The following is a 24842-nucleotide window of genomic DNA, read 5'->3' as shown; positions in this document are numbered from 1 at the left end:
GGCCGTACGTCGGCCACGACAAGAAGCGTGGTCCATTCCAATGATCATTTGTGTCTCAATCGTTCAAAGGAAGTAAGGATCGATAACCAGATGGATGGGCACTGGGGTTTGGTGAATGAAGGACTCACCTCATGAGGATCCTCTGGCAGTGCTCGTAGCCAAGCTTATTCGCGGATGGGTGCGACGAAAGGTCTTCTGAGCTGCGTTCTCGCGACAGGAGTATTCGAGAAGTTATCAGTGACAACCTGACCTCGATTGTCTTTGGAATTATGAGATGAAACGGCGTCGTACACGGCTCTAGATGATGGACAGGTTCTTCGTTGAGATTTTGAGAGATATGATGATTCCTGAGGTGCAGTCCCAACACGCGATCCCAGTGGTGAGCAGGTAGGAGCCATGAACCGCGTGGTATGAGGAAGCTTGGACCCACAACCGAGCTGTGCACGGCCGTGGCCCGACTCCTATACCACATTCCCTACTATACCGCCCATATGAACGAAAGGCAAGCACCATGCCCTGCATATGTAGGTAGTCCGAACGTCGCCGAAACAGCATCATGTTGCTACGTGCTCTTGGTCTCCCAGAAGCCTGGGAAGAGCGACATGCCTGGTCACGTGCATTTCAGATATTAGACATGCCATGGCAGCAAACTGGTCACTGATCATGTATATAACGCGATCTGTAAACTGGCACACGTATCCTTTTCCGATGACCTGGTGTGCCAGAGCATCGTAAGCCCGACAAACCATGTTGGACAAACGCCAAACTCCCTCCTCGCAGATGTCGAGAGAAAGAAATGCTCCGTGGAACACAGATTCCCTCGCCTCCCGTCCGTCGCCATGCTTTTGCTCTACTGTACATAGCCCGCTCCCCTTTACTCCTCGTCATCCTCCAGCTCCTCCACCTGTGGTGCGCTGTAACCGGCGCGCTGCTGAGGTTGCTGTGCCGCCAATTGCGTGTCGGTCGCGGTCGTAACGGCTGATGCGGGCGCGGGCTGACCAGTCGCGGCGGCGAAGGCGCCACCCGCGTTGCCGCTGCCGCCGTGAGCAGCGCTGGAGGACTTCTTCTTCTTTCCCTTCTTGGCAGTCTGTTGAGAATACCTGTTAGCAGATGATCCTGGAGCGATTGTCGAGCACGGCAAAACTCACCTCGTGCCAAGCCCACACTGGCCTGAAGCTGTCCATGAAGGACACATCCTCCCACAGGTTCGGGAACAGCCAGAGACCAGGTGACGCGACAAAGTATGTGATGCAGAAGAGAATGACACGGAAAATGGCCATGACGAAGAAGAGGCCGAGCAGGCACAGGAAACCCCAGCTGAGGTAGTAGACGCCCTGGCGCAGCTTGAGGGGCCACAGCGGGTAGCAGACGATCAGGAAGATGACGAGCAGGGCAATGGCGGCATAGACCTTGCGCATGACCTGGCTGCCCTCGTAGAACCAGACGTAGTACATCTCTTCTTTGGCCTCTTGCTGAGGCTCAATCTTGACGGTCCAGAGGCCCTTCACGCGCTTGGGCTTCTTGTGATCGTGGCCCTCATGGGCGTCCGTCTTGCTGACGCGAAGCGCAAGCATCGACATGGGCAGGAGTTTAAAGGTGTTCTCGAGGGAGGCACGGTCGGTGATCTCGGGCAGAAGGGGGTTCTTCTTGCGGGCCTTCTCATACGCAGGCGACTGCAGCGCCCTCAGCGCACGCTTGACTGGAATGGGGTCAGCACAGGTCGGGGAAGGAGGAGTGGTGGGAGAAGACGAACCCTTGAACATGTCCTTGCGCTCGCCGTTGAGAATGCAGGTACGCGGCTTCAGCTCCTGGCCGCGCAGGAAGGTGGCGAGCGCCAGAGCCGCGGGGTTTGGTGGGCCGGGCGTGATGGGTTGAGCGGCACCGGGACGGGCTCCAGGAGGAGGTCCGGGGTGAGGACCAGGCGGACCATGCTGATGGGGGTGCGCCTGGCCAGGTTGGCCGGGCTGGCCTCCCTGCTGTTGTGCCCTCTGTGCAGCGGCCATCCTCTGCGCCTGGGCCTGCTCCCTCAGCTTGTCGACGAATTCGGGGACGGTCATGCCGGCCTTTTGCGCGTCGGCCTCCAGCTGCCTTCGCATGGCTTGAATCTGCTCGGGAGAAGGCATCTGGCCAGGCTGCAAGGGAATACCTTGGCCTGGCGGCGGCGGGCCTGGCATCGACATGGTGATGGTTCGTGAGGTTGCTTGATCGGGAGAGATTGACAGTGATCACTGAACAGCTGACGCGGGTGCTCAAAAAGGGAAAAGGGAAGGATAAGCTTGCAAGAGAAAGCGTGAGATCCAGCGTCGGTCGACTTGACAGGTGGTCGGAATTACTGATGTGATTCCCTTCTGGTGCGTGTCCCTCGACAGATTGGGGTACTAATAAAAAGGTACGTCACTCCGGACTCAGACAGCCAGGTGTTCTCTTCCTCAACCACCAAAATTTCTGGAGCCACCTTCCACCCCAGGAACCAGAGCTTCCGCCGATACAACGACTTTTGCCGAAGTGGGCCCGTTCTTTATAATTCGAGGCTGCTGAGGTAAGTTGAGTGTGCACGTGATGGCGAGGGTGCTACCCCTCACTGGTCCTCACCCGAGCTGAATGTACTCGAATGCACCCAAGCCCGCCGCAGCCCGCTTCTATCATCATTTTCCAGATCGGTTGTATCCCGACCTACACCTTCAGCTTCAGCCCCATGGGCAGATGACGATGGAAGACCGTCGCTCTCGACGATCCGTGGTCGATCAGCCGCTTCTCGAAGCATGTGAGAGAAGGCTTTCTCAGCCACCTTGACGTACATATCTTACCTGCGGAGGGCACCCAGCCTTGACTCGAGCAATCAAGGCTCGTCATGATGATATTATTAGGGAGAGGCAAAGACAGTGGGCCACACCAAAGGCTTCGCCTTCTCTGACTTCGTCGCCGCCTGCGCCGTTATTGTCCTACCGGAGAACGGCACCTGGCTCTTGCTTGCTCATTAGGCTTCCCGCATTGTTTTGCCGATGCCTTGCATCCACACCCACCTTTTCTTTCAATGCATCATCGTCTCACGTTCGGCCAAGTCAGCTTTTCTGTGCAAAACAAATCCGGCGCCGAGACTGGCATCAGGTCGTGTTTTGCGATGACAGATCCGAATACAACGGCAAACTAAGAAAGGCGGCGGACCCCTGCTACGGTTGCGGCCGCGCTGGGCACGTCTTCCGCGTCTCGGAGCAGCGAGGGGATTGGCTCTGCGTCCTGCGATTCCTGACAACGTTGCACGTTTTAGGCCATGCCGTGCCCTACAGGACGAGCTCCCGGGAGCTGTTGTTGTGACGACTTCCAGGATGGGATCCATGTCGAGATCAAAGGGGAACCCTCTTCTCGCCAGACGCCCAATCTAAATCACGCACGCGACCCCCTTCGCGGAGACTTGTGGCAGCGACTTGGTGGCTTCGAGTGACCAGACCAAGGCATTCTAAGACATCGACTCGCTGAGCCATCACCCGCATCTTACACGACTGGCAATACTGGGTCGGCATGGTGGGGCTGGCCATCTGATGGTGTAGCGCCAGCCATTCGAATCCGACCACACTCTGCAATCCTAAGCGCCGACTGGCCCGCGGCCGCTGCATCACGGCCTATCATGTGCCTCTCTGCGCACCCCTCCGACGAACTCCCACGACCGTCTTTTCTCAGCTTGGCCTATGAAGCCGCTGATGTGAGGTCGAAATGGGAATCCAACATGAGCCCGAGTGGGCACTCGTCTTCGGCGTCGCCTTGACTCTTAATCACTCGCCATCTCGCATTTCCTGCCGCGTCGCCGCTGCTGGGTCTAGGCACCTGAGCTGTTCCCTGGTTCTCTCATTCTGTTCGTCAGATCGCTGGCCGTCTTTCGTTATTTTTTCCCACCCTACCAGCTCCAGTTTTCGCCTCTCTCGTTCGTGTGTTCCCCCTAGCTTGCAGAACAAAGCTGGCAGAACAAAGCTTGCAGAACAAAGAGCCAGGCATGTGGATGCCGACACCTTGCCAGCAGTTATGAAGGGCTTGAGTGGCATGCTGGAGGGAGCCTACGCAACATGGCGCTCTTCTGTCTCCCAATTCTGCGCACCTCTTTCTGGCTGTCTGGATAATAAGCCTGATCAAAGTGAGTCCCAGAACACGGATCCGATGACGCATTTCCTATCGTGTCGCCCGAGAGCCATGCCGACGGAAAGTGAACGCATATTGACCCACGAAGAAGTAATGGCAGAGAAGAGATCGATGAGGGTGCTACGCGACCAGCCTTTGCCCGTGCCGAGGCCGTACGCAGGTCGAGGACAGGAGCCTCACCGGTCAGGTAGCGCTTCATCATCAGAAAAGGGACATGCCTCGAAAAAGAGCTTCGCATCATCCGTCCGCGCCAGTCTCTCTGTGAGAAGACGGCTGCGATCCTCCTCCAACACAGCACCGCGCCGGCCGCAAATCTCCGCCCCGTCCGACTTTCGCCACCTCCATTCAGAATCTTTTCAGTTTCCCCAGTACAGCCGCATGCAGAGCGTATCTAGACGGCCGCCTTTGCCGCCATCTTTTCGCCCGATCGAGCTGAGCATTTACATGCCGAACAATGAGCTCTCGCCCATCCTGCCGCACTTTGAGTATCCCAGCATCATCACCGCGCCGTCGGCGGCCCGGCTTCCGGAAAGCCGCGTCGACGACTTCACTCTGAACCGTCAACTGAGTTACACCTCCATGTCGTTTCACATCCCCCGCAAACCAAAGGCGTCACCGCAAACCTCTTATGAAGAGTCGCCGCCGAGGGTGCCACCAAAGTCGAGAGCCCGGGCCTACACAGCACCCAATGTTGCCGAGATGAAGGTGCGCATTGCCAGTGCCATGAACGAGGTCGAAAAACTTCAGAGGGAGATCGACAGTGCCATTGAGCGTCAGAGTCTTTACGCCGCTAGCAGTCGGCCCTCGACTGCGCATTCCATGGCGCCCACTGGTAAGCTTTATTTGCATGAGAATCATCTCACTCGCACGTGTACGACTGCTGACGGCCCCGCCCCATTAGAGATGGAGCCGATGCCCTCCATTCCAGCCCTGCCACCGGCCGCGCCCTCGTTCTCCGAGCGGCTGAGCCAGGAGCGCCCTCGTACTGCGCCTTCGCAGTTGCCTGTGCGCATCCCCCGTCGTGCCAAGACGTTCGCCGAAGCCTCTGCGGCCTTCATCACCCCGCCCCCGAGCCGCGAGGGTCCCGAACACCAGCCACCGCCGCCCCTGCCCCTGGTGCTACGCCCCCCTCTGCGCAAGAAGAAGTCCTTCTCTCGCGTATCCAGCTGGCTCTTCCCTGGCGGGGCCGCTGCCGCTGAGCACTCGCGCGACATGAGCTTCGACTCTGTTACGAACCTGCCACGGCCCGTGAAGGGCCGCGAAGGGTTCTACCAGTGCGTGTCGCCCCCAGAAGGTGCCGGAGGCAGGCGAAGCTGTGACAGCACCGCGACGGTCTCGACGTGGACGTCCGAAGATGAGGACCAGACGGCGCCCACGACGACTTGGTCGCCTGGCAGCACGCCGTTGACGAAACAGCACGAGGAGGTGCCGCTCGAGCGCGTCAGCACCTTTGGCAAGGAGCGAGGCGCCAAGACGTTTCGGCGTCCCAGTGTTGGGATGGCCTTTTAGAAGCGGGGAGATTTTAGGGACGAAGGGAATTCTTGTGATACCATGAGTGTCTGGGAGACAACTCTCCCATTGGGGGCACTTTCCCCACTGTACATAAATCCGATAGAGGCTGGGTCGGTGATGCCCTGTTGTTCCGCTTGCATGCGAGGTAATTGATGGATGCCGCCCTTGAGGCCAAGAGCTTTGGCATTTTGAGCATATTTTCAGGGTATATTTAAGTTTGTCCCTGCTGTACGTAGTTTTTGACAAATAAACTCACATGGGACCTGTATGGGCGATTCCTTGGGGGACCTTTGCTACTGGCACATTTACATGAGTGGCGGGGGGCGCAGCTGTACGCATCGACCCATGCCGTGGCCCGCGATGCCACAATCAAGTGCGGTGTGCAAGAAGCATCGCTATGTTACATGCATCTCTGCATTGTGCAGATGAATGGCGTATTAGGACACCTGGTATAGGTCATTCCGCCCGGCCTTCCCCGAGCCATGCGCGCGCACATAACCATCGCTCGGTGAATTTAATGTGGGGCCGGATCGGAGGTCCAATGGCGGAGGTCCACCCGGCCGCGTCGGTGAATTCAACCCGCCGCTCGGGGAATTACATTAAGGCCGAACAGACGAGTTTCAGGCCCGTTTAAAGACGCCATTGCCACCGTTGCATCTTGGCTTCATTCGGGACAGGGCAAGTTACACACGGGTCAGATGCTATCCCTTCCTGCCGATGGCCGTTCTTTGGCTGGGGCGGGGCATGTTGAGTCCGATTCGAAGAGGGCAGAGGTGATACCAGAGGGGAGCCATGCATGGGACACACACACACACACACACACATACACAGACACACAGACACACACGGGGACGTGTCAGGCCTTTGTGATGGGGCTGCCGCTGCACCGCTGCAGCTGAAATGGAGTCGAGGGGGCCGCCCCCGGTCTGGAAGAATAAAACCAAAGGACCCTGCGAATCGGGGGCTGCAAAAGCCGGAAAAGTAAGTGTTGGGAAAGAGCCACCCGGTTGTCGGCGTTCGGTTTCGGAGCTTGAATTTCGGAGAGGGAAGCAACAGCCACCACGGCAGGCGGGGTTTTTTATAAGCTTGTGTCCTTCCACTGCACTTTTCCTCTTTCTCTCCCTCTCTCCCTTGCTCCCTCTCTTCGGCTACCATCTTTCACTGCTTTCCTCAAATCCTTTCAAGATCCGAAATACCAACACAATTACCCGCATTTATTAGCCTGAGCTCCGACACTGCCACGGACCCTGACTGCACAATGGGTTCCGGGTGCTGCTCAGGCGATAACACCGCCTCTCGTGAAGACCCGTCTCCTGCCGCCGCTGCAGCCAACACTGGCTGCTGTGGCACCACCAACACTGGCCCTGTTGCAAATGCCGACAAGTCATGTTCTTCCTCTCTGACTTCGGAGGTTGGCGAGAAGGACAACGGCTGCGAGGAAGGCGGTTCCTGCTGTGGCGATAAATTTACCAAGCCAAACCCTGACGCCTGCCAAGACGATTGCTGCTCTGATCCAAAGGAGACCAGTCTCGATAAAAAGGCTTCTGATATCTGCAAGGACGGCTGCTGTTCTGTTGAACCCAAGGAGGCCGGTCCCGTCCAACCAGCCCCTGACGCCTGCAAAGACGCCTGCTGCTCTGACCTAAAAGAGACCATCCTTGACAAGATGGCTCCCTCGGGCTGCAAGGACGGTTGCTGCTCTGATCCAAAGGAAACCAGTCTCGTTGAAACGGTCCCCTCAGGCTGCAAGGACAATTGTTGTTCTTTTGAACCGAAGGAGGTCGTTCCCGTCAAAACAGCCCCTGACGCCTGCAAAGACGGCTGCTGTGGCGATCAGCCCAAGAACAATAACATCAGCGAAGAAACCGCCAAGTCATGCGAAGACGCCTGCTGCGCCGACGAGAATGGTGCTCGTTCGACAGAGGAACCAGCTGCTTCTTGCAGTGGTGGATGCTGTGGTGATAAGGTCCAGGCAAACACCTGCGAAAGTCAGACGAAGGCTTCCGCAGGCTGCTGTGGCGGCGAGAAAGATGCTTGCGGCAATGAGAACCGCTCGCCGAGCATCAGCTCCGATGCAACCACTTGCTGCGAAGGTGAGGAGAAGTGTGACGGTATGTACTTGCCCGCGTTGTTCCACAAAATGAATGGGTTTTGCGCGTTACGTGGCTTTCACAGATGGATCACGAGCTGACTGTAGACTGTGCAGAAAAATGCATTTGGGCCGTCGCGGCCATGGAGTGCGAAAAGGCTTGCGACGAGGATGCCGATCACAACGGTAAGAGTCCTTTACACTGAGAGCCAAGTGCCGAGAACATTACGGCCCCTCGGTGTGCTTTGTGCTAACAATGAGCTGTATAGAAGCCGAAGGCCACCACCATGCCCACGACAAAGACGGCCAACACCTTAACTCCGCTTGTACATCCCATCTCCAGAGCGCAATGAGCCGCTACGAAGCATACATCGAACAAGCCCGATGCATCTGCCGCAGCATCCTGAACAGCGGCCTCACCCAGACCTCCTGCTGCGCTGCTCGTAGGGCGGCTGCTCCTCAGGCCAGAAACAAGGTGACCTGCTCCAGCGGTGTATCGACTTCCAAGACAAGCAGAACGCTCCGACAGGAGTCACAATGCGGAAGCAAAACCGACGGCTTGCCCATCGCCACCGCAAAGGTGAAAGAGTCTAGCTGCTGCACCAGTCAAAAACAAAAAGCAAACGCACCAACTGTTGCAGTCAGGGCCGCGCCCCCTGATCTCCGCGGATCACGGGAGAAGCAGAAGGATCTCGAGGAGTGCTCTGGTATCGAGATGGTCGCCGTCGGCGTCAACGGCATGACTTGTTCAGGCTGCAGCGACAAGTTGACGCGTATTCTCAAGGCTACTCCGGGTGTCTCTGAAGTCCGTGTCAATTTCGTCATGAGTGTTGCCGACTTCAGTGTTGACTTATCTGTCAACAAAGCCACGGACGTCATCAAAGCTGCTGAGGGTTCAACTGGATTTCAGATAACCCGACTGGCAGGCGGGGACTTTCACCTCGATGTATTAGCCTCGGGACTCGCCGCTAGAGCCTTGATCGACGAGCCAACAGATGGGATCATGGATGCCATGATTCTCGACAAGAAAACCGTAAGGCTATCTTATGATCCAGGTTTTATCGGCGCCCGCGATTTGTTTGACAAGATTCACGATCGCACTGAGGGCCTCGCGCCACCTCAGGCCGACCCGTCTTTGGCGAGCGGGCGCAAGAGATTACTCGACCAGCTGCTGAAGACTTGTGTGGCCGCTATACTTACCATCCCGGTCGTGGTACTTGCATGGGGCGACAACCTCGTTGACGACAAGACCAGAGCCTATGTCTCGATCGTCCTGGCAACGCTTGTGCAGTTGATCGCGGTACCCGAGTTTTACAAGCCAGCGCTGTCCGCTCTTGTTTTCAGCCATGTCCTCGAGATGGACATGCTAGTCGTCATAAGCATCACAGCAGCATATCTATACTCGATTGTCGCCTTTAGTTTCCGCATGGCCAACAAACCGCTGGAAACAACGGAGTTCTTCGAGACCAGTACGCTGCTCATTACCTTGATCCTTCTCGGCCGTCTGATTGCAACATATGCCAGGGTCAAGGCTGTTGGAGCCGTGTCCATGCGATCTCTGCAGTCCAGCAATGCGGTACTCGTGGAAGAAGGCAAGGACCGTGAGATTGATGCCCGGCTTCTCCAGTATGGCGACATATTCAAGATTCCGCCGCACAGCCGTGTGGTGACAGACGGGTTTGTGCTCTCAGGCCACAGCGAGGTCGATGAGTCGATGCTGACAGGCGAGTCAATCCCTGTCCCCAAGCAATCGGGAGACTATGTCATTGCTGGAACGGTCAATGGCGACGGGGTCATCACCGCACGGCTCACTCGTCTCCCCGGCAAGAACACGGTCACAGATATCGCAGAGATGGTCGAGGAGGCCACCAACTCGAAGCCCAAGATCCAAGACCTAGCCAACAAGGTGGCCAGCTGGTTTGTGCCAGTAGTGTCTGCCATTGCTGTCCTTGTCGTCATCATCTGGGTTGTGGTCGGTCTTCGTGTACGCAACGAGAAGACCGGCAAGGCGGTTGCTGACGCCATCACGTATGCTGTGGCGGTACTTGCTGTCTCTTGTCCCTGTGCTCTCGGCCTCGCCGTTCCCATGGTCCTTGTCATTGCAGGCGGCATCGCTGCTCGAGGTGGTATCATTATCAAGTCAGCAGACTGCACTGAGAGTGCTCGCAAGTGCACTGATGTCATCTTTGACAAGACAGGTACCATCACCGAGGGCGACTTGGACGTCGTGGCCGAGGAGATTTTTGGTGGTGCCAACGAGGAAGAAGCTCTTGCACTTGCCAAGGCTCTCGTCGCGGGGGGTAAACATCCCGTGTCAGCAGCGACAGAAAGGCATCTCGAAAGCCGCGCGGTCCAATCCCTTGCCGCTGTCATCGATGTTCGTGTTGTGCCTGGCGCAGGGGTCGAGACAAGGTTTAATGGTAGCGTGTTGCGTGCCGGCAACTCACGCTGGACAGAGACGGAGACGCTGCCGGCTGTGAAGAAGCTCGAGGACCAAGGTCTCACGACGCTGGTCGTCACGCGCGACTCGACCCCGCTGGTCGTCTTTGGGCTCCGCACGCAACTTCGTCCTGAGGCTCAGCGGGTCATTGCTGCGCTCCAAGCTCGCAACATTACGGTGCATCTCGTTTCGGGCGACCAGGCTCGCGCGGTGCAGTCGGTCGCAGAAGCGGTGGGCATCCCGGCAGACAAAGTGGCAGCGGAGAAGACTCCGTCGGAGAAGCGTGACTACGTGGCGGCCGTCATGGAAGACAAGCGCAAGTACGTCATATTCTGCGGAGACGGGACCAACGACGCGGTCGCAGTGGCGCAGGCGCACGTCGGCGCGCAGATGGGGGGTGCGCTCTCGTCGAGCGACGTGACGCAGGGCGCGGCCGACGTGATTCTGCTGGCGGGCCTCGACGGGATTCCGTTCCTCCTCGACGTCAGCCAGGCCTCGTTCAACCGCATGGTGTTCAACTTTGCATGGTCGGCGGTGTACAATGTGCTTGCGATTCTGCTGGCGGCTGGGGCGTTTGTGCGCATCCGAATCGAGCCGGCGTATGCTGGTCTGGGCGAGATTGTCAGTGTGCTGCCAGTGATACTTGCGGCGCTGTCGATGCTTCTGCTCAACATTCGCGGCAAGCACCAGCAGTAGGCGAAACAAGGGTGCGGCATTTCGACGGGGAAAGGGACGGTGGAAGAGCTGCCCAAGGTGCAGCAGGGCGGTGACAGGGTGAGGGGAGGAGGCGGACGGGCAGTGTCTGAAGATTAGGCGTTTCATCTTGGCAGTCGTCGAGGTGGCTGTGTAAGGTCGTCTTTTTAAACACCTGTCAAATGGGCTTCTGTCCATGTCTGTGCTTTTCCCTGGTGACCGTGAGCTTGGATGTCGCCCGAACGCAACTCGCGATATCTGTAAAGAGCGAGGAGGGCGCGGGCGTGGGCGTGGGTGTGGGCGTTGAGGTCGTTGGTGATGGAAGTTTGGCCATGGTGAGAGAAACGCTTGGCTGTGCTGGGTGGTTTGGGCGGTCATGATGAGTGAGGGATGACTGAATATAATTATTTTCTTCTTCTTCTTCTTCTTCTTCTTCTTCTTCTTCTTCTTCTTGATGTCCTGAATGCTGAGTATTATTCAAAGCGAGTAAACGCGAGTATTATTCAAAGCGAGTAAACGCGAGTATCATTCAAAGCGAGTAAATGCAATGTTTTGGCGAGGTGAAAAGAGTGACGCCACCGACGCTCACCGAACCCTGGCGGCCGTGCCCTGGGGGAAGGAGGTGCTGAGGGGGTCCTCCTGCCTAAAAATAGGGCACCCCACGCAACTGACAGCTGTCGCCGTTGGAATTCCGTTGCCTGGGCCTCAAACCACGCCTGCATGCCAAGCCAAGACGTCTCATCCGGGCACATCAAACACAGCTCACCGTCACCGCCAACCTTCAATCAACGCCGACCCTCCATCAACCAGGCCCCATCGATCGCCTTCTTCGCACTCCGTCCCATCTGCTCGCTCCTCGTGGCTGCAACCCTTGGGCTCCGACTGCCAAGGCGTGTCTCACTTTTCCTCTTTCTGTGCTTTTTGGGACGCAACTCCGGTCTCTGCCCCTCCTGCTACCACGGAACACTCAAGCCAAGACCGGCCAGTCTGCCCAGGGATCGCCCGGGCCCCTTCACGACCCCCCCTCCTCCTCTCCGCGTCGGCCTGTCTTGGGAGCTTGCCTTCTCCGGCTCGTGTCACTTTGTATCGGTTCTCCTTGGCGCCAGGCCAGGGAGAGTACCGGTATTGAGGGAGGGTATATCACGAGCGGGTGCCTAGCTTTTTCATCGTGAGACGATCCCGGGGTCGAACACAAAGCTTGGCCTTACCTTAATTCTTTTCATCCACACATACGCACACACACGCAGAGACAAAGTCCACACACACACACACACACACACACACACGCAGAGACAAAGTCAACATACACACAGGCAAAGCCCACACAATGGGCATCATGGAGTCGACAGCCTCGATGAAGGCCTGGCTCCCAGGGCACAACAACCACAAGTACGAATCATTACCAGCACACAGCCCAACAGCACCCACATTACCGGAGAACCACCGAGGCTTCTGGAGGAGAAACAAGGGATGCATCACCCTAGCATGCATCACGGCCCTCGTGCTCGTGGGCGTGCATGCTGGTACCATTTACAGGTAAGCCACCCTCACGGTTCGGTCGACAAGCAAGCAGCCAATCGTCCCTGCTAACTCGGGGAACAGACACGTCTCGCGCGGCCGACACGAGATGGAAGACGTCTCCCGGCTCTGGGGCCAGTACTCGCCTTTCTACCCCGTTCCGTCAGAGATTGATCCCGCCATTCCCGCGCAGTGCGACGTCACGTTTGCGCAGGTTCTCTCGCGCCACGGCTCGCGCGACCCCACGGCCGGCAAGTCCGAGGCGTACCTCGAGCTCGTGGGCCGTATCCAGGATGTTGTCGAGGACTATGGCAAGGGCTACGAATTCATCCGCGACTACGAGTACACGCTCGGGCACGACCAGCTGACGGCGTACGGCGAGAGGGAAATGGTCGAGTCGGGGGCCGCGTTTTACCGACGGTACCGGGCGCTCGCCGCCATCTCGGAGCCGTTTGTGCGGGCGTCAGGCCAGCGGCGTGTCGAGGCGTCGGGTCGCAACTGGACGCAGGGGTTCTACGCGGCGCGTGCGCGGGACGGGCTCGAGGCGCCGGACGATGTCGAGGACGAGATGCTCATCATTCCCGAGCGGCGCGGGGCCAACAACACGCTGAGTCACGGACTGTGCCCGGCGTTCGAGTCCGGCCCGCTCGCGCGGCTCGGCGAGTCGGCCAAGCTGGCGTGGCAGGATGTCTTCATGCCACCGATCGCAGCGCGCGTCAACGCGGCGCTGCCAGGGGCGAACCTGACGGAGCACGAGACGGTGTACTTTATGGATCTGTGCCCGTACGAGACGGTGGCGGACGCGCAACTGCGGCCGTCGGCGTTCTGCAGCCTCTTCACACGCGACGAGTGGGCTAGCTACGACTACTACCAGACGGTGGCCAAGTACTACGGCTTCAACGCCGGCCACCCGCTGGCGGCGACGCAGGGCGTCGGCTGGGTCAACGAGCTCGTGGCGCGGCTGACGGACACGGCGGTCGAGGACGACACGACGACGAACCGCACGCTCGACAGCGACAGCGCCACGTTCCCGCTGGGCCGCGGCATGTACGCCGACTTTAGCCACGACAACGACATGCTCACCATTTACGCGGCGCTCGGGCTCTACGACGGCGCCGCGCCGCTGCCGCGCACGCGGCGGCAGACGGCCGAGGCGTCGGGCGGTTTCTCGGCGGGCTGGCTCGTGCCGTTTGGCGGGCGCATGTACGTCGAGAAGATGCGGTGCGAGGGCCACGACGAGGAGATGGTCCGCGTCGTCGTCAACGAGCGCGTTGTGCCGCTCGAGGCCTGCGGCTCGGATGCGCTCGGGCGATGCGGGCTCGGGGCCTTTGTTGAGGGGCTCGAGTTTGCGCGGAAGGGTGGAAAGTGGGATCAGTGTTTTGCGTGATTTTTGTTGGTCTCTTCTTTTTTGACTTTTTTTTCTTCCCTTTGTCCTTATGAGTGATGACTAGGATAATATCCGGCGGCATGGCGTATGGTGTTTAGACGAGGGACGGGTAGAGGGGCGGGTAGAGGGATCACCGACACGTGTGGAGTGTGAAGGGGTAATACGAGGACGTGATTCTCAAGGATTAGTAGATCTCGAAGGATCAATAGATGGATGCAAACTACAGATTGATTCTCCATCGTACTGAGAGGATATGTGATACAAGGGATCAACAGTTCAGAGCCCCTTTCACTTGACAGGTGATTCAGGTAAACAGGCCCGCTGTATTTCCAGGGACTAGGCCACAGGGCTTACAGTGCACTGGACATGCCAACCTTGGGTGCCAGCTAGACACACAGTACATCCCTTTAGTGCCCAAATTTGACCTCAGTACATACCTTACATTGATCACCGCCTGCTTAAAGAGCTTTGAGGTGGATCTCAGTAGGTACAAGCTCTGTACATTTTTGAGAGCGAATGTGCCTACAGCATATAGGTACTGTACAGGCATCTAGATGTCCTGCCCACTATCTCCTTTGATTCAATTAGTGACATGTATTTTCTGCCACTCGGCTGTCGATCATACGAAGTACTGAGGCCGAATTTGGGCCCCAAAGGGATAGGTACAGTCATGCGACAAAAAAAACGACGGATTTCCGTTTCCACGCAAAAACATATAGTTTTCTAACCTCTATTACTTATTCTATAGATCACTATAAATAATGATTTTGATACTACTTGTAGGACCTTACATAATCTATAGCGTCTACTATTCAGATTGCTAATAGCTATTTTACTTATTTTATAATAGTATTTTGAAAGTTAAATCAGTATTTCTCATAACAAAAATCCGTAGTTCTTTTTGTCGCATGACTGTACCTACCTTACCTAAGGTAAGGTACCTGTGTAGCCCCTAGTTACCTACCTAGGTACCTCAGTAGATCCTATACCTTCCAAGCAGGCACGAACAGTGAGGGCTGGGACAGACTGCAGGGCAAGGAAGCGCAAGAGGCGAGGAAAAAGAAAAGAATCTTCAGCAGTCATCCTCCAGCAGTCATCGAAACAAGAGCAAGACAAGAACATTCCACCGATCCGAGCTGGTTTCAGTCCCTTGGCGTGAGTTCCCAGGACCCAGGACGAGTACCTGTACTCTCCGTCACCCCACCCCAGATTGACCAATGGAACGAGCGCCGTAGAAACAGGGAAAAGGCGACGAGGGCGAGCTGCGAGATAAGCGGGTCCCATGCTGCTGCTTCCAAATGCGTCACGTCTGCCAACACGAGCAGCTGCACCACCACCACCACCTCTATCATCATCAGCATCACATCTGGCCAACGACATCTGCCAGCGCTTCGTGCCACCGTTCCAAGCAGGGCGCCATCTGCCGCATCCCTGAAGCTTCAGAACCGCCGTGGCCCCGAGGTCACCGTCACAGAGCCCTTCAACCACCACCATCCCATCAATTGCAAGCGTACTGCGACGCCAAGCGACCAACCGACAGCTCCGGCGATTAACCCTCACCAAACCATCCCGTCGCAACGACGCCGAGCGCTTCTCGCCTGCGACGCATCCATCGCCAAAGCCGAAACACGCGTCGAACCCTCGCAGCGCATCGCATCGAACCCGCCTCCCGCAGAGTCGTCCCCCCAAAATGGTCTCCACAGCAGGCGGCATCGTCATCGCCATCATCATCCTCGCCCTCGCCGGCGCCCTAGCCTGGGTCATCTTTACGCAGCTGCGCGCCCGCAAGCTCGGCGTGCGTCTCTCTCTCTCTCTCTCTCTCTCTCTTTCTCGTCACTTTCTCTCTCGCTTTCTCCGAGCAGCCGGCTAACTTTGCGTCGCCCCACAGCTCCCCGCGCCCTCCATCGCATCCTACATCCCCTTCTACAAGCCAGACCCCTACGGCTCCTCCTCCTCCTCCTCAGGCGGCAGCGGCCCCCTCGCCACCATCAAGGGCTGGTTCGGCCGACGCAACGCCCGCTCCGCCGCCGGCGCCTACGAACAGCCCGGCGCGACGGGCGGCGGCGGCAACAACAACAGCAACGCCGCCGGCCGCCGCGGCTTCGGACCCCTCGACCCGGACGACGCCTGGGACGCGCGCGTCGGCCACGAGGCCGACTCGTACGGGCCCTACGGCGCCTACGACGAGCAGGAGCTCGGCGACCGCGGACGCAGCGCCGGCCACGCCTACCAGGCGCAGGTGCACCGCAACGGCGGCGGCAACCCCTTTGACGACGACGCCGAGCCGAGCAACATTGGTGGCCTCAGGGGGGTGAGTCCCCGGCCGATTGACACGGGGGCTGCGACGCAGCAGCAGGGGCAGCAGGGGCCCAAGGGTGGGAGTCCGACGGAGAGGAGGTCCATGTTTAGGGAGAATGTTTGATTCTTTTTTTTTCCTTCTTGTCTCTGCCCTGGGAAAGGGGTTGTCGGTAGGGATTACCACACTTGGGTTTATACTTTTAGGTCTTCAGGGGCGTCTGCGTGTTTCTGGTTCTTTTGGTTCTTTTGAGTTTCGGCCTTCGGCCTCTGCAGGCTGCTGTTTGTAGCAACCAAGGCACAGAGAAGGGGGGCCTTGCGATCGTCACTGCCGGATGACGGCCTCACGAGCTCGATGAAATACAGAAGCCATGTCTTTGTCCGTGCTGCGCCATGCCTTGAGACTCGGACCAGGTGCTGCGTCCCCTTAACAGCCAATTCACGAGCATCTTGGCAGGTCACCATGTGTCGAGAGCAGGTAACAAGTCGAGAGCAGGTAAGAAGTAGTGCCATGGGCGAATGTATTTTCATAGGGGATAACGAGAGAGTCCCCGATCATGTCGAACCTCCCGCAAATGCATCCAGCAAATGCGCCCTGGGAGCAAGAGGAAAAATGTAAAGACATGTGAAAGAAGAATGTGGAAAGGAGTTTAGAAGAAGAAGAAGAAAAAACCGCCGGATCCCACTCGTCATGCACATACACGTTCAAGAAAACGCCCCCCTCACGCGGAGAAACCAAATCTGCAGGTTTCGCTTCATGCATACATACAACTGGTATCCAAACACGCACGCACATAAACACCCGGCCCCAAGCCCCGCCGCATGCGAAACGCAGCAACCCCCCGCTCACGCCGCGCTGGCGCTCGCCTTGGGCGCAGACGCCTTGGTCGCGTCGCCGCTGCCCACGCGATGGGGCGTGAACCCGTCGGGCACGGGCCCGCCTATCGGACCGGGCGTCAGCAGGTTGAAGAGCCACATGACGAGGAGGATGAAGACGATGCGCGCCTGGAGCGTGCGGAGCATCGACCGCAGCGGCGGCATCTCCTGGAAGTAGCGGGAGACGGTGGTGCGCGAGCGGCCGAGGAGGCCTGTGCCCTGCTCGTACATGTACGGGCCGTCCTCGTCATCGCTGTCCTCGGCACGCTCCTTCTCCTCCTGCTGCGGCAGCGGTCGCGGGGCGTGCTCTTCGGGCTTGGACTCGGAGAGGATAATCTTGACGAGATTGTTCGTGGCGTTGGCCGTCAGAGAGCTGACCCACAGGAAGACGGGCACGATGACGAGGAGAGACTTCCACCGGTCAAAGTTGGAGCCGTCGCCGCGCAGCTGGTTGATGAGGAGCACGCCCTGCGTGTCGGCGGCCAGGAACAGGTGGAACTGGAGCGTGTACGTCTCGAGCGAGCACTGGCCTAGCCAGGCCATGCCCTTGGAGTAGTAGTTGCGGACGGGCGCCGAGACGTTGCGCACGGCGATGAAGGCCAGAATGGGCACGAACGAGAGGTAGGGGTGCCAGAGGCGGTAATCGCCCATCGACGCAAGCGTCGTGCCGCAGGCGTAGGCGTAGCCCGCCATGACGACGAGGCCAACGAGGGCCATGGAGCACCGCAGCGCGAGCCTCAGCTCCTCCTTGACCTTGAGGTACGCAATGGCGGAAAGCATGCCGATGTAGACGATGAAGAGGTCGAGAGCGACGCGGTACTCCCATTCCTCGAGGCTCCACTTGATGTTGAAGAAGATGCGCAGGAAGCCAAATGTCCACTTAGTCAGGGGTGTGACGAGCACGACAACGGCGACAATGACGGCCGAGATGCAGATCTTGGCGAGCACGAGCTGGATGTCATCATTGTACCTCTTGTGGCCGACGGCCATGGTGAGATAGACGACCATGAACCAGAAGCTGACGAGCGGCGAAAAGTAGTAGAACATGTAGTCCGTGTTCATAAAGTAGGCGAGCGACACACTCAAGAGGTTGAGGCGCAGCATGACGGACGCCATGCGCTTGAAGGAGAAGTCCTTCTTCACGAGGAAGAAGGTCGTGTGTCCGTAGCCGGTCTGGAAGAGGTACGCAGCGACGAGCAGGCGAACGAAAATGTAGATGCCCGTCGAGCGCGCGGCGGCCGTCCAGTGGTAGACGAGAATGACGAATTGCATCCAGCCCTTCCACTCGTCCGTCTGGTCGCGCGAAAGAAACGGCTGGTCGGCCTCGACGAGCTGCCCGGGCTTGGCACGGGGCGGCTTGGACTTGCGAATGGTGACAATGGCAACGGCAAGGCACGGCGCGCACATGATGGCAAAGTTGGCATAGTGCCACACCTTGGCTCCCTTGCCGAGAATGTGCGTGCGGTCGGCGAAAAAGCACATGAGCAGGGCCATGACGAAGGAGCCCGTCTCCATGTTGAAGGCGGCGTAACGAGGGGTGCTGCGGCGGGCGATGAGGTCCCACGTCTCGGCCAGAATGCAGACGACAAGGTACACCATGCCGAAGCCCACGAGCACAAGCTGCGTCAGGGGCTTGCTGCCGCCGTAGTCGGAGCAGCAGGTGCGCTGGTAGGGGTAGCCCTTGACGCGGTCGAGGCGCGCGTTGCAACGGAGGTTCAGCAGAATGTTGGCCTTGATCTCGGCCACGCTCTCAATGACGTGGAATCCAGTCTGCGTGGGATCGACAAAGGCGGCCTTGTCGTGCTCGACGAGGCCCGGGATGGACCAGACGAACTGCAAGTTCCACTTGTCAGCCGTCTCGCGCAGCCACTTCTGCATGGCCGTGACCCTCGTGGCGGCCTTGGCCTTGCCCTCCTTGTGGTCCTTGCCTGTGTAGTAGGGGCCGGCAGGAGGCGCGAAGAAGACCTGGTTGCCGATGCCGTCGATGGGATCCATGGGGGCCTTCCAGAAGTCCTTGCGGCTGCCCAGAATATCGGAGACATTGGAGATGGCAGCCTCGTATTTGACCGTGTTGGGAGCTTCGCCCTCCTTGTCATCGCCGGAGAACCAGGCGCCCACGCCGAGCATGGCAAAGGCAGGGCCCTTCTGGCCCTTGATAGACGCAGGCTTCTTCTCAAGCTCGTCCCGCATCAAGTTGAGCTGCTCGACAAAGTGCTCGATATCGTGCTCGCCCTTGATGTGGCCGTCCTTGTCCTTGCCCTGGCTAGCAGCGAAGGGAGGACCGTCGACCTCGAGAAAGGGGACCCAGTGCTGCTGAATGTCGACGCCGTGGTAGGTCAAATTGAAGGAGGAATGGAAGTCGACGTGGGTGCGGTCATATTCGGCCTCGTCCCGCTCGAGCTGTTCGAGTCCATCATGTCAGCCCAAAGAAAGAGTCAAGAAGAAAAGGCAGAGGCCATCAGAAAAGACGTACCAGGCGCGCAATGCCATAGGCAATCTGCCTCGTTGTCGAGTCGCCGGCGAATATGACATGCCTACCATCCATGCACTGCCTAATGTCGGCCGAAGTGTACTTGTGCAGGAGACATCCCTCGGGCTGCCACGTCTTGAAGGGCAGCCTGTCGCCCTTTTCGTTCTTGGGGTCGATCCAGTTGCCGGTCTCTTGGAGTGCACGGCACCGGTAGGGGTCGTCGTCTGGCGTGAGGGTGTGCCAGGTGGCAGCGGCGAGCAGCAAGGCGCCCAGGAAAACGAGGAGGACCCTCGAGATGATGTTCAGCATCTTGGCGGTTGGTGGTCGGGGGGGGCGCAGGCGCGATCGAGTCGCACAAGATGAAAGGGCCAAGCGTGCCGAGCAACTTGGGGTCAGATCGATGTGTCCGTCGCAACAGAGGCACCGATGATGCTGCAGGTCGTTGGGAGCCTGACTGGTCGAAAAGAGTGGCGGGAGGGCTCGGCGCGTGTCTCCAATTAGCAAAGACAGTTGAAAGGCAGCGGTCGTTACCCCGCGATGAAGTGGATGAAGAATTCCAGAGGAGCAAAAAGATGACGCTGCAGAACGAGGGACGAAGGGCAAAAGGCGATGAACAATAGGAGCGAGAACAATCCACTCCGCTTCGAAGGAATGGAGGCAGACACTCCCCTGAATAGATCATTTCCATTTCGAACATCTGAAGAGGCGATGCAGCGCGATAAGGATGCCGCACGGACCAGCTGATGCCACGTGATGTAGATTCGGGGGGGGAAAGGGCCGCTGCCAGGCAAAAGACAATTCGTCAGACACAGACTGACACAGCACAGCACGCTAGTCCCCGCCTTTCGTCTCCCATCGTCGAATGTCAATTGGTCTCTCGTCTCTCGGGCTTTTCTTGGTACATGTACACAGCTCTCCTCCCCAACCATTCCTCCTTACTACCAACTATACCCATTGATTGACTCGCACCAACCCTCATCATGGCCGACCTCAACCTCCAAGAAATCCACGATGCTCTCGTCGCCATCGCTTACGAGGCTGGCAAGATGATCCTGGCCGCCAACCCCTCCGACATCGACCAGGGCACAAAACTCAACTGTACGCCCTGCTGCCCCTCCTCGACCCCGCCGACGACGACGTGCCCCCGCTAACAGCTCCGACCCCCTTTGGAGCCGTCGATATCGTCACCGAGGCCGATCAGGCCGTCGAGAAGATGGTCTCCACCCGCCTCCGCGAGGCCTACCCCTCCGTGGCCTTTATGGGCGAGGAGACGTACAAGCCCGGCACCCGCGTCGGCCCCGAGCCCACCTTCATCGTGGACCCCATCGACGGCACCACCAACTTTGTCCACTCGTTCCCCGCCGCCTGCATCTCCCTCGGACTCGCCGTCGATCGCGTGCCGGAGATTGGCGTCATCTACAACCCCTTTCTCGACCAGCTCTTCACGGCCATCCGCGGCCACGGCGCCTTCCTCCGCCGCCGCGGGCCCGACAGCCAGCCGCAGCGCCTGCCCCTCTCGCGCAACCCCCAGCCCCTGACCGGTCTCGGCAGCGCCCTCGTCGCCGTCGAGTGGGGCTCTACGCGCGACGGGCCCAACTTTGAGGCCAAGGTCGCCACCTTCCGCAACCTGGCCGCGAGCCGCGACGACGGCGGCGCCATGGCCCACTCGCTGCGCAGCGTCGGCAGCGCCGCCCTGCAGCTGGCCCACGTCGCCGCCGGCCAGACCGACGTCTACTGGGAGGGCGGCTGCTGGGCCTGGGACGTGTGCGCCGGCTGGTGCCTCCTGACCGAGGCCGGCGGCATCATGGCCAGCGGCAACCCGGGCAACTGGGAGCCCGAGCTCGATGGCAGGCTGTATCTGGCCGTGCGGGGTGCGCCGAGCGGACAGAGGGAGCTTGTCGAGGAGTTCTGGGCCGCCATGGGCGACCACCGCATGGACTACTCTGTCTGAAACTCGTCGCCTTGGGTCCCGGACGCTGTTGAGGGTCTGACGTGCAGGAGATGGTGCAGCTCGGATGCGACGTGTTGACGAGCCGGTGCAGCTCGTGGGAGTTCCATTGGCTCGGTGTGGATGGTCACCCTAAATATCGACGTATAGAAATGAAGTTGCGAGGATGGGAAAAGATTGAGAGCAGTCGTCGCAGATATGGTCTCTTGGTTGCGTAGCAGCTGATAATCACATGCCTACGGGACCGTCGTTGGTCGTACACGCCGAGCACGCTATAGGCACCGAACCACAGACATGGCAAGGTGGGGAGGTTCAGGTGTGCTGGCAATTCCGACTCCGATAGATCCTATTCGGTCACGATGGCGCTATTGCCATCCCGTGTCGTGCACTCGGCTGCTGACAAGGCCATGACAGGAACAGAACCACCTATGAACTGGTGTTGGATGCCCCCGGGGCCCTGCACCGATTTTTTTGTGCAAAAGTGTTGCAACTTTCCATGGTCGTAAAGTAGAAAGAAGAGGAATACGCTGTTGACATGTCTCAGACGTAGTATGTCCACGTAATCAGGTCTGACGTTGGAATAACAATTCTGGTCCGTGGTTGTAGCCGCATTGTTTGCTCTTTTAAACCGGGGGCCACGACGAGGACCTTCCCAGATGAGACATCGTCGGACCCCGATGGTCCCGCAAAGCTTAAGCAGAGTCGCCTGGGTACCGCCACTTGTGGTTGGATCAGTGATCTGAAGTCGTGATGTCGTGATTTGGAGACGCGCCCAAGGCCCCAAACAGAACCCAATAGAAACCCAAAAGTGCCCCCACCCACTCCCACTTATGGGGGGGCCACGCGCACGGAAACTAGCGCAAGTCACAGTCTGAACCCTGCAACTCGGCCCAGGGGCCTGGTGGCGGTTGCGCATGAGGAATGCGGGGCTCTGGCACTGGATTGAACGACAGTCGAAGACGGAGGGTGGCATGTCAACGACAAGTCGTGAGAGAAGGCGGCGATGGCAGGCTCGAAAGGCGGTTGAGGGCTTCGTTCCATGTCCCACCAAGGATGGGAGGTAGGATGTGTCACGGCAGGGCAGGAGGAGTGGTGGACCAGAGCTGCCCGTCACATGTTGGCTCTTCGGGCCGTGTGACGGGCGAAATCGGCTGAGGGCGGATAGGGGGTAAACAGCGTTATGCACCAATGCGAGGCAATACCCTTGTTCTCCCCCTCCCCCGCCACAGGGAAAAGAGGAGAAGGAGACGGTGGTGTTGCATGTCAGGCAGTGCATTGCAGGACAAGCGCCTCCGGCTAGCTTGTGCGCTCCGTCTCGCCGTCGAGTCAGTCCGGGTTACTTACAAGTACTCTTGATGGCGCTGCGAGAAGTGTTGCTTCTTCAGTTGGTTGACAGATAAGACTGTCACACGGCCCTGCGCATGCACATGCAGGGCCAAAGTCCTTCATCGGTGGTATACATGTACGTACGTAGAATGCCGAAGGTTTAAGGTAATGCAGGCGATAGATAAGATGTGCACAATTACCTTCTTCCCAGCCGCACATGGAAGGAAGTCGTGTCGGCAATCACACGAAGGCCGGCGAATGTTGTGGAAGATTCCGTCGGGTCGTAGCAGACGGAAGTGACGGCGGTGCAATGACGCCCGACGTCGGCAGCGGGTCACATCCTGTTTGATTGTATCGAGGTCGAGCCAAGACATCGTGGATCATGTTACTGTTGGTGATGGCCAGTGCTTCAGCAGGCGACGAGTCTGACCAGGGTCGAGGCTCTGATTTCCCACCTTTCACCCGATCCAGGCGAAATCTGTCATGGGGATATTTTGTTTCACACCGAGACGACCGTTCGTTCACCGCAACATACTGACGGACCACACCGCCTTGCATATTGTGCATTGCCTGTTCACGCTGAGCCTGTCGGGGGCGCTGGAGACAGATGACACGACTGCATGATGGGCCGACAGTTGCGCGTATGGCGGTGCGAGAGAGTCGCCGTGCAGTGTATGCCAGTCAGATTACCAGACTTTCTTCCGCGGACCGCCACCGCATCGTACAAGGATGCCCGGTGGACGAGGGGGGCCAGGCCGGCGGGAGAAATTTGGGTAGAAAAACAATCCGGGTTGGTTCGCTGGCTCGTCTGCGTGGAGACTCGGATATAAGAATGCGACCAAGGGTCGTGCTCGTGGTTGACTCCACCATCGAATTTGCGGCAACTCAACGCGGCGAATCATGGAGCTAAGGCGCTCGGACGATCCGACATTGCTGCTCCTTGTGGAGAAAAGCATCAAGGTCTAGACTAGACCACGGTCCGCCTGCATTGCCAGCCTGGGTCATTGGCTGGCCTGCTCATGTTGTGAGACGACCTGTTTACTGTTGTTGTCTTCATTTGTTGGTCCGTTTGGGGTGTTGATGTAGGTCGACGGCATTTCACCGGGCGTCGCCATCCTTCAAGATCTGCTTGTGCTCTCGATGATCAGAGGCAGAAAAGAAGCAAAATTAGTCTTGTGTGCAATAGCAGGCGGCGGCGGCGGCGAGAGATCAGCAGAGGCGACACTCAATGGCGGATGGTCAGGCGGTGTGCCGTGTCATGTTGCTCTCGAGGATGTCCGGTATCCGTCCGTGTCCAAGGCCACCAGACCTCGTGCCGTCTCTCTCGTTCTCGCCCTCGTGCCCCTCGTCTGAGACCCAGATTCCTCGATTACCCGTTCCGCCGTGTTATGCCTGCCTGCCGGCTGGTGCATGGGTGAGGAGGACAACTCAGTTGACGGCCCCTCCGCAGTCGGCATTAGTGCATCTGGCGGGGTTGAACGAGATGAGGCCGAGGCAAGTACCCTGCTCTGGTGGTGTTTGTTCATGCTGGCGTCATCCCAGTCAAGGCGTTACATCTACATATGTGATAAGGAACGCCAAGTCGTCTCGTTCGACGGCGACGACGAGGCCAGACATTGCGCACCACAGGGTGGGACAGAAGCGTTAGGTGGGCCCTTTCTTGCTTAGGTACCTACCTACTTAGGTAGGTAAAAGCAGGTAGGTAGACGATGACAGAAAACGGTCGAATCCAGTGTCGACCTGTCTGTCGATCCGGTACTGGGCAAGCGAGACCAAGACAGACCGTTTTAAGCCTGCGTACATGCTGGCATGTGCGTGTTCCAGCATTGATGGTGTGAAGGTGAGGGGGGGGGATCACTGAAGAGAGAAAAAAAACGATACCAATGCGAGAGCGAAGAGGCGGCTGGCTGTCTCACCTCACACCCACTCGCTCATGGGCCACCTCGATGCAAGCATACATAATGTACGCTAGAGCTGGCGCCACATGCTTCTTGGCCCGTGCGCCTGAATGACCCTGGTCTCCATCTGCATCTGCTCCGCTTGTCGGTTGTGGTGGCTGCCTGTACGTGGTAATGGCTGAATGACCTGCTTGCTTTCTGTTTTCTGCCCACTGTCTGTGCCTGGCAAGTCGGATCCCTGCGTTCGTCGGATGGCACT

General features: G+C 58.3%; 7 protein-coding genes across 7 annotated transcripts; 5 read left to right on the top strand and 2 right to left on the bottom strand.

Moving 5' to 3' along the window:
* Nucleotides 1-874: 874 nt before the first annotated feature.
* VDAG_00577 (translocation protein sec62) lies at nt 875-2180 on the bottom strand (the record flags this gene model as incomplete). The annotated part of the gene is made up of 3 exons (XM_009651954.1): nt 875-1087; nt 1149-1699; nt 1754-2180. The coding sequence occupies 3 exons, from the start codon at nt 2178-2180 to the stop codon at nt 875-877; spliced, it is 1191 nt and encodes a 396-aa protein (XP_009650249.1).
* A 1637-nt stretch (nt 2181-3817) lies between these two features.
* Nucleotides 3818-5640, top strand: VDAG_00576 (uncharacterized protein; the record flags this gene model as incomplete). The annotated part of the gene is made up of 1 exon (XM_009651953.1): nt 3818-5640. Exon 1 carries the CDS (start codon nt 4225-4227, stop codon nt 5638-5640), a length of 1416 nt encoding a protein of 471 aa, XP_009650248.1. The 5' UTR covers nt 3818-4224.
* Nucleotides 5641-6901: 1261 nt separating this feature from the next.
* VDAG_00575 (cation-transporting ATPase pacS) lies at nt 6902-10868 on the top strand (the record flags this gene model as incomplete). Its single annotated transcript, XM_009651952.1, has 5 exons — nt 6902-7754; nt 7850-7918; nt 8002-8207; nt 8262-8320; nt 8378-10868. 5 exons carry the CDS (start codon nt 6902-6904, stop codon nt 10866-10868), a joined length of 3678 nt encoding a protein of 1225 aa, XP_009650247.1.
* A 1324-nt stretch (nt 10869-12192) lies between these two features.
* Nucleotides 12193-13770, top strand: VDAG_00574 (3-phytase A; the record flags this gene model as incomplete). The annotated part of the gene is made up of 2 exons (XM_009651951.1): nt 12193-12401; nt 12468-13770. The coding sequence occupies 2 exons, from the start codon at nt 12193-12195 to the stop codon at nt 13768-13770; spliced, it is 1512 nt and encodes a 503-aa protein (XP_009650246.1).
* Nucleotides 13771-15460: 1690 nt separating this feature from the next.
* On the top strand, nt 15461-16192 carry VDAG_00573 (uncharacterized protein; the record flags this gene model as incomplete). The annotated part of the gene is made up of 2 exons (XM_009651950.1): nt 15461-15565; nt 15659-16192. 2 exons carry the CDS (start codon nt 15461-15463, stop codon nt 16190-16192), a joined length of 639 nt encoding a protein of 212 aa, XP_009650245.1.
* Nucleotides 16193-16911: 719 nt separating this feature from the next.
* On the bottom strand, nt 16912-19720 carry VDAG_00572 (CAS1 domain-containing protein; the record flags this gene model as incomplete). The annotated part of the gene is made up of 2 exons (XM_009651949.1): nt 16912-19341; nt 19415-19720. The coding sequence occupies 2 exons, from the start codon at nt 19718-19720 to the stop codon at nt 16912-16914; spliced, it is 2736 nt and encodes a 911-aa protein (XP_009650244.1).
* Nucleotides 19721-20391: 671 nt separating this feature from the next.
* On the top strand, nt 20392-21362 carry VDAG_00571 (inositol monophosphatase; the record flags this gene model as incomplete). Its single annotated transcript, XM_009651948.1, has 2 exons — nt 20392-20509; nt 20584-21362. The coding sequence occupies 2 exons, from the start codon at nt 20392-20394 to the stop codon at nt 21360-21362; spliced, it is 897 nt and encodes a 298-aa protein (XP_009650243.1).
* Between the last annotated feature and the right edge of the window lie 3480 nt (nt 21363-24842).

This window comes from Verticillium dahliae, genomic scaffold (genome assembly GCF_000150675.1).
Source record: "Verticillium dahliae VdLs.17 supercont1.1 genomic scaffold, whole genome shotgun sequence".
Lineage (NCBI taxonomy): Eukaryota > Fungi > Ascomycota > Sordariomycetes > Glomerellales > Plectosphaerellaceae > Verticillium > Verticillium dahliae.
The sequence above is the reverse complement of the archived record's forward strand: the minus strand, read 5'-3'. Positions and strand labels throughout refer to the sequence as shown.